The 8,921-nt window shown below is 39.3% G+C and overlaps 1 protein-coding gene across 1 annotated transcript in view; it reads right to left on the bottom strand.

The window, feature by feature from the left end:
• Window positions 1-1,714: 1,714 nt before the first annotated feature.
• The window catches only part of sema3aa (sema domain, immunoglobulin domain (Ig), short basic domain, secreted, (semaphorin) 3Aa), a 34,301-nt gene continuing 27,094 nt past the window's right edge, over window positions 1,715-8,921 (bottom strand). Inside the window, exons 11-17 of the mRNA XM_082166593.1 lie at window positions 8,643-8,862; window positions 8,170-8,261; window positions 7,941-7,982; window positions 7,697-7,854; window positions 5,962-6,029; window positions 5,189-5,334; window positions 1,715-4,174 (exon numbers count right to left, since the gene is read on the bottom strand). Coding sequence (XP_082022719.1) covers window positions 3,443-4,174; window positions 5,189-5,334; window positions 5,962-6,029; window positions 7,697-7,854; window positions 7,941-7,982; window positions 8,170-8,261; window positions 8,643-8,862 — 1,458 coding nt within the window. The 3' untranslated portion in view covers window positions 1,715-3,442. The remainder of the gene's footprint in view (window positions 4,175-5,188; window positions 5,335-5,961; window positions 6,030-7,696; window positions 7,855-7,940; window positions 7,983-8,169; window positions 8,262-8,642; window positions 8,863-8,921) is intronic.

Genomic DNA, 8,921 nt, shown 5'->3' with positions numbered 1-8,921 from the left:
CTTTGCTATTAAAGCAATTTTTCTCTCTTCATCATAAAGATTTTGAAGAACATAGTAAAGGAACCATAAGATAAAGAGCAATATGTTATATAGAATATCTTGCAGTATGCAGTTCACATTTTAATAAAACCCATTCCTGATTCATTGAGTATTAATGCTGAGTTTTGGAAAAAAAGAGGTACCACGCCATCTAGTGGTAATACGTACAAACTGTGACCTTCATACATTATGCAGATGATAAAGAAGCTTAAGTTTAAAACGCGTAATGAATCATATATGCAACCACACACACACACACACACACACACACACACACACACACACACACACACACACACACACACACACACACACACACACACACACACACACACACACACACACACACACACACACACACACACACACACACACACACACACACACACACACACACACACACACACACACACACACACACATATATATATATATAAACAAATAGCTTATGAGTTTATGAACAAGATGTTTGTCTCAACTGGTTGTCTTAGGCTATCTGTATTCTGCAAGGCATATTTACAAAGCAAGATGATCAACGCCTATAAGTTTGTATTAATGTGCTTTATTAGCCTATTGTTATTTCATAACAGTCACAATTTATTATACACAGTAGAAAAAAGCTAAACATCTCATCTAAATGAGATATTCAAATTTAAATGAACCCTGACCAAACCCTAACCCTAAACGTGAAATGTTTGTTATGGTCCGTCTCACCCTCATGTCACTCCAAAAGCGCACGTCCAAGCTCTTCTGCGGCTGTCATAAAAGTAGTCCACTGTATTTAAAGTCTTCTAAAATCATATGATAGCTTTGTGTTAGGAACAGGCCGAAATTTAAGTCTTTATTTGCAGAAAACATCAGCTTCTTTCGTCCAGCTTCCGTAGGCTATATTTAAACCTGGCGCGTCACGAGCTTCGCGAGAACAAATTAAATTTGAGCAAGTTTTCTTTCGCCCCGCCTACTTTCCAGCATAGAGAATGAATATTGTTCACTCAGAAATTCAGAATACAGACAACACAAAATGGCAGAAAACTAGTTTAGGGAGCTATTTCGGACACACAACTTATTTGGATGAGAGAAACTAAGCTTTCTGAATCTTCGAAACAGCCATGGTTCATTTTTATTTATGCATAGTCTGTCTGCATACTCGATTCTGATTGGCTGGAAGGTGTGCAATAAAACCGTTCCAAGTCAATTTTATCATAGACATACATAGAGAGATGAGATACTTTTAAAAATGAGTAAATAAGTAATTTTCTGTTGGCATACATTGGTTATATTTATTCAATTTTCCATCCTTTTGGGAATATCTGAGACGCTCCAAGTCCAGCCAGAGTTATTGTATCAGGCAATAGGTGTTTTTTGTTGTTTTTGTGTGTGTGTGTGTGTGTGTGTGTGTGTGTGTGTGTGTGTGTAAAAATCTGTCTAAATAACTAACAAATGTAGGCCTATGATCTACAAATAAAAAGCAACTGGAATGTACCAAAATTGGCAACTCGAGTAATGATTGTGATTATTTAAAAAATGAGACCGTAAACTACATGATGTGATAACCTCACCTCTCATCAAGCACACTACGAGAGTCAACAACATTCACAGATAGGCTACATGTGTCCTCCAAATACTGCCAAAAACACATCACAGAAATATACAAATAATCCACCCACGACCACCCTGAAATTATAGAGGAAATATTTATTTAGACAACCAAATGCATGCCAGAAACACCAATTTTACATAACTGACAGCTCCCTTCTCCTCCCTTGCTTCACCAGCCAGCTCCAAATCAACTCCTTCTGGGGCAGGGAGTGGATGGGAGAGCCATCTGGTGGATATACCTCTGTATCGCATTGAAATGACAATTGCAGAAAAGTTGGGGGAAACCTGTATGAGTGAAAAGACTATGGACCTATAATACATAAAAAGGGACAGAGTATGTTTAGACGGTGTAATCTTTGCAAACGGCAAAAATATTATTCACATCTCGTACATCTTGCATGGCACAGAAATGACCTCTCGCACAACACACCGACAATAAAAATAAAGATGCACAAAGGCAGAATTCACATGCAGTGTGTTCTCCACGGCATCTAATCTGACCGAACCCACACATTTTTTTTAGGGAGATTCACAGCTAATCATGATTTATTATTTCTTGTTAGTTTTGCACAATGAATGAAGTTAATACAAGAAAGACCTAAAGATAACCTTAAGAGACAGAAAAAGAAAAAAACGTAAAACTGAGATTAAAGGTACAGAAGAGATCTGAAAACAGCCTCATCTGCAAACACGTAACAAGAATCTTAGCCTAAAAACAAATAATTGGTCCGTCTATGGGTACTGCGGCCCGTCAGCCACGTTTACAACTGAATAGAAAAAAATATCAAAAATAAATGCAACCCTTTGAACAATAAACAATAACCAGCAATAAATAATCAAGTGGTGTTCCGCTGTATATATGTACATATACTAGGGTCACTCAGCATTCAGCCTAACATAGACTGAACTGGCAAATGAATGACGTAAACTTATGAAATATGAGTAATAATAATTTAGAAATACACTACAGACATTATGGAAATATCTAAAAAGATGTTCTTTCATTTTTACGCAACCGACATTTAGAACGATCATCTATACGGCTGTAATCCGCAGATAGTTTGACTATGCAACTGGTTTGGAAGAGCTTATTCATTCAACTCATGCACATTGTTTTTGAAACCTAAATTTTGGCAGAAATGGTCACCACAGTTAGACCTTTTTTTAGTCAGTCAGGCCCACTTGATTATCTGAAACAATTAACACGAACATCAAAACGCTTCTGAGGATCAGAGGTTAGACAAGCTGTTACTAAGACATGCCTTATTTTCACCTTTGACCAATTGTGTCCATAATTACTTAGTGTTGTTCTATGTACAGTACAATGCTTGCTCATATATTACAGTCTTTACAAATCAGAGCAACTGGCTTCCAGTTTTCCAGGTGCCAAATTCGCTCCACCACGTCTTTTCCACAATCACAGACCGTATTTTGTCACATCGACAAATAAGTTTCCTTTGACACCAAATGCATCTTCTTTTCCCGTTGGCACTTTCCCTTTTAATCACAAAGGTTTTTTTGGCAAACGACTGTCTTAGAAATGCGTGCTTTGATGAAAACCATCACGTGTATGACGTCGGATCTGTAACACTAGTAGTGTAAAAGGTCTTTGCTGTCACATCACAACAACAAAGAGAATGTGCTTTCCCTGGTGAACGGGTGACATGAGCAGGATTCCAGTTGAGTTCACCGTTTTTGAGTTTTGTGCTATCGATTATGGCCGCACTGCACGCATGTCTGTTGTATGAGTGACTGATGCAGATGTTTACAAGTGTGTGTCGTCGACTGAGTGTGCGTGTGTGTCTCACACGCTGCGTGGTGGTCTCTGCTGTTCGTGGGTCCTGCGGTTGCGCCCCCTCTTGTTCTCCTGGAGCTGTTTCCACTTGGCTGTGTTAGGAGGTCCTCTCTGAGGGGTCTGGGTACCTCTTTTCCCCTGGTTCGGTTGTGCTCTTTGGCTCTCGGGAGCACTCGGGACCTTCTGCGCGCTCTGAGTGTCCGGTTTGGTGCTTTGGATCTCTGTGCTCATGGTACTTCCAGGGACTTGACTTCTCTGAGAGCCGGTGGACTTGGGAAGAATCTGAACACTTGGGTTGTTCGGCACTTTGGGTGTGTTTTGGGCTCTCTGCGTCGGGTTTTGCGAGCTCAGCGCCGTCATTTGAGAGGTTTTCTCTGTTTTTATACCCACACCTGCTCCGGTATTGACTTTGGGGGCTTTTTTACCCTTTGGCTTCTTCTCTCGCTTCCAAACCCGCTCGCAGAACTCGTCCACACTGTTGAGATCTGGGTGCTCCAGCAGGCTCATGAAATCCCGGTACCAGAGTTTGTGTTTTGGGGACGGATCCTTATCATTGGCTCCCGCCCGGAGAAGCAGCTCACCCACGCGCTGAGATGGGATGACCTGGAGATTGATACGCCTCAAGGGCTGGATGAAGCCGTGCTCTACGGCGTGGCAGAGGTACACTCCTGAATCGGCCTGGGTTAGACTTCGGATCAGTAAACCTTGGCCCGTAAGACTCAACCTTTCATCAATCACAATCTGACATGGAGAAAAAGAGATTGAGTTAGGACTGCTCGTTTTTTAAAAATGGTCCCAGACCAGAACTTAAATGCTAAGGGTCACATCTGGGGTGCAAGGATAAACTCGGCACAGTTTGGGGATTTTCTTACACAGCAGGAAGGCTGAAATTTGACCGTTATTATATTAACATGATGACCGTCTGGGCTGAGGTGTTACTTTAGCGCTATTTTTTGCCTGATCATATCTGAAAGAGAAACACAGCTGGTGTATGTGTGGTGTTGGGTGGTAAGGGAGGGAAGGAGGGTCATTATGTCATATCCTGTTCATTAAAATCCCTTAATTTACTAGTCACAACATTCCCCTTAACCTTTGTAAAACAGTAACATTTTACTTAATGATAATTAAAAATGTTGTGGTCAGTAAGATATATATAAAAAGAAATTAATACTTTTATTCAGCAAGGACTTTAAATTGATCAAAAGTGAACCATAAGATATAGAGACATTTCTATTTCAAATAAATGCTGTTCTTTTGAACTTTCTATTCATAAAATAATCCTGAAAAAATATATTATGGTTACACAAAATTATTAGGCAGCCCAACTGTTTTCAACATTGATAATAAAATATTAAAATATTTTTTTTTGAGCAGCAAATCATCAACTGAAGAAATGGATGCTGAAAATTCAGCTTTGCCACCACAGGAATTAATTACATTTTAAAATATATTAAAATAGAAAGCAGTTATTTTTGATCAAATAAATGCAGCCTTGGTGAGATCATAACACAACAATGACTCAACCAATGGCGTGAGTTGGGGGGCGGAGTTTTCCATTTGGCCAAGCAATGGCAGAGCTAAGTGATTCAATTTGCTAAAGCTTTTGACACAGAAATTATCTTTAAAATGCATTTTTTTACAATGAAAATGTAAAATAATATTCGGTATTCATAAATAATGACTGGTGCATTAGATAGACTAGACAGAATAGCCTTGCTGGCTTATGTTCTTGTTATTAAGTGTATATGCATGTACCTCATGTTTCCGCTCGTCGTTGGGTCTCTGTAGCTGCCAGTAGATTAGAGCTCTCTGAGACTTTGGGCTGCATTCCAGAAACATACTGCTGTTCTCTACGCCATACACACTTCTCTCCTCCACACTACTGTAACCTTCCAGATCATCTAACACACACACACAGACACATGAGGAGGTAATGTTCAGTAATGCCCAGAGTACTGACATAGAAGAATGTATCAGTGGCATCTGCACAAATGAAAGATTATAGTGCATAAATTCTTCAGATTGTTCAGATTTAATTCTAATGTGTTGTTGATCACCTGTATTAAAGTGTACCATTCATTTCATTGAATTATTGGAAGTTGCTTTTTAGGAACACAGGTAGGTCACAATATTCAGTACATTACATTTATGCATTTGGCAGACACTTTTATCCAAAGCGACTTACATTGCATTATCCTATACATTTATACATAGGTATGTGCAATCCCCTGGGATCGAACCCACAACCTTGCGTTGTTAACGCAATGCTCTTACCACTGAGCTACAGGAAAGCTAGATTATACATTAGATTATAAAAGATGTGTAAGATTAAATGCACCTATCTTAGGCCAATCGATGAACGTTGTTTATGTTTTTTCTTGAATTTGTGACATTTGGACATTTGTGCATTTCCTCACGTTGGTTTAGGCAAATGATTGATAATAAATAATATAATTTAGTAATAAATAAAGTAATAAATAGCCAGAAATGCCACTTCTATGTAGTACATGTACTGTGTTTATTCTTACCATTATGTTGTAGATCAGAGCACTGGGAAAGAGGATCCCCATTTCTGATGTCCTGACGTCTTGTTCTCCTGTTAAATAAAAATGATTGAATAAGACACGTGATGTGATGTAGACCTTCCCAGCTAACAAAAATAAGTTCAAAATCAAAACTTCAGAAATAACATAAATGTTTCTTGGTTACGCAAACATTAAGAAAAATGTAACTTAGTGTTTATCATTTGCAACACTACTACACTCAGGCCACTAGAGCGCACTGTTGTTTCAAACACCTGCATTGTCCCATATTGCCCTCTAGGCTTAAAAATGATGTGATTTTTTTAGATGGTAAAATACTTTATACTATTCCAGGTTAATGCACAGAGACAATAATTGAACTGTTTGTGTAAACAATGTTCCTCCAACATTGGCCAACAACGGCATCACTGATCCATCCAATACAATCTGTTTGTCATCACAAAGGCAGATGGGGAAAGTGTTTGGGAAAACTTTCAAGTCCATGTGGTTCCATGACGCAAATTGATTCATGGAGAGATATTTCATAATGTTCAAATATATGTTCTTCAAATATATTTTTAACAACAGCTCTGCACATCATTCTCATCTAAAAGAGTCTTTCATTCTCCATTATAGCATGTACAACCACTGTAAGAGAGCAGATTCACCTCTTAGATGCTAACATGGGCCAGGGACTGAGCCAAGGCCGGCACTCTTATGCATTCACAACTGTACAGAAAGGCTGAGAAGGTTTCCTGTGTCGAACTGAAAACATTCAGAATCTGGTGTGAAGGCTGCCTGTAGCTGAGGTTTAGCTGCAGTACATCTTGGAGAATGATAAGTGAAATATGAAAACCTGCTGAGATTCTGTGCAAAACGTGTTTGAAACAGCCTCGTTGTCATTTCCCCATGATCTTCTTAATTTTATTTCCCCGTTCTGTTCTTGTATTGCAGTGTATATGTCTCCTCGTTTCTGTAACATTTTCTCTCGTTTTGCTAAGGCGTGCACACACACACACACACACACACATTCCTTGACTCTGGCTGTCTCGGCACGTGCGGGAGGTGCGGTAAGGACGTCTGTTTTGCATTTTAGGCACAGTGAAAATATTTGGAGTGGCGTGGACCATCCTGGTGCCACGAGGGTGTGTCGAGACCAAAGCCATGGCCCTCTTCTTCCTCTGCGAAGGTGTAGCTGGCACAGATAGTGTGTGTGTTTTACTATAAATATATTAACAGTGGTACGTGGTGTATTGTGAGCATGTGTTTATAGTGTGTTTAAAAGCAGCGTGAATACTTGGATCCAGGTGTTTGTACTTGTCTATGCATGTGCGTTGTGTGTTGAGATGCAGAATTTGCAGTGCACTTAACACCTGAACAGTGAATATGGTGCCAAAATTTGTGCTAAAATGTCATTGACTTAATGGGATAGTTCACCGAAAAATGATGTTTTGTCTTTTACTCACTTAAATATGTTGAAAAATGTCTCAAAAAAGTTAAATAGGGTTGTTTAGGACCCTATTGACTTTAATTTTATGGATAAAAACAGTTAATCAAAATATCTTATTTTGCGTTCCACAGAAGAAATAAAGTCATACTGGTTTGGAATGACACAAGGGTAAGTAAATAATGACAAAGATTTTATTTTTGGGTGAACTGTCCCTTTAAGAACATGTAATTTGATCCAGATTCTAAAATAAAAGCACTCAAACATTCAAGAAATTCATCAATATGTGCTTACCTCTTAGCAGTGGGAAAATATCGAGAGCATTCGGTCCCGTCCCAGGCACAATATGGATCTCTTGCCAGGCAACACTCGGCACAGGCCTTCCCATAGACCTCACAGCGGTGCAGGGGCATCTGGGAAATCCCTAAATCTGACCCGAGGTACAGCTGTTGCTGTTGACAGATGAACATATAAGTCTATTAGGACACGGTTTACTCTCTGCTAATGGCTGGTGAAGAGTCATTTCAAGCAGACGTACTTGTTTAGTGGAGAGCTCCATGGCAGTAATAGGTGTTGGCTCCTAAAAGAGAAAACACAGCATTTTAAGATCCGAGGATATTTGTTTGATGACATGCTGTGGCTGTGCAGACAGATTTATGGGAGAACAATTAAATGTACTAAGGTGAAAATTATAGTTGGATGATTTCGATTTCAATAGCAAGCAGAAACGCACAGCTCTCTTGGTAATGAAGAGTTGGAGCTCATACCCTAAACACCGTCATCTCTTCCAGCACCACTTCCTCCAGATCATGCCAGCTTTCCCTCGGAATGGTCACCACCTTCAACACGGTTCCTAAATCTGATTTGGGATTAGAATATTTGTAATATTCATCATGCTTTATACAATATCTCATAGTAATTGTAACTTTTTCTCTTCTCAGAAAAAAAAAAAATCATATGGGTCTGAAACAACATGAATGTGAATAAAAAATTTAAATAAGAGAGCTCAGAACTACTTAACATAAAACTACTTAAAATATTTTAAAATCAGACAATGCAACCACTACATTAAACTGCTAACTAAACTGCACTGTAAGCTAAAACAATTAAAAATCAAGATATTCCTTATTTTAGTCTTGAAAAATCTGGATTATATGATGGAATGCATCATATATGCTTTGATTTGTTTATTCAGAAGTTATATTTCTGTATTGACGAAGTGTTGGTTGGTTTTACTAGCCTGTGCCGATGAACATGACTTCGTACTGGCCGTCCTCAGCTTCCACACGGTCCACTACCAGCTGAGTGAACTGGTACTCCACGTTCGTGCGCACAACTATGGGCTTCCCACCCATCGGTTGCACAGGGTTATACATGGCTGGGTGCAGGCGTGCAAATGTTATTACATCATCGGGAAGGTCTTTGGTGGAGTCAAAACCTCCGAACGTTTTGCTGGGACACTACAGTGGGTAAGAGAGGGGAGATGAAGGGTTAAACCTTCTCACTGATGCAGAGGTTC

This window comes from Leuciscus leuciscus (assembly GCF_965113295.1).
Source record: "Leuciscus leuciscus genome assembly, chromosome: 4".
NCBI classification, from domain to species: Eukaryota; Metazoa; Chordata; class Actinopteri; order Cypriniformes; family Leuciscidae; genus Leuciscus; species Leuciscus leuciscus.
The sequence above is the reverse complement of the archived record's forward strand: the minus strand, read 5'-3'. Positions and strand labels throughout refer to the sequence as shown.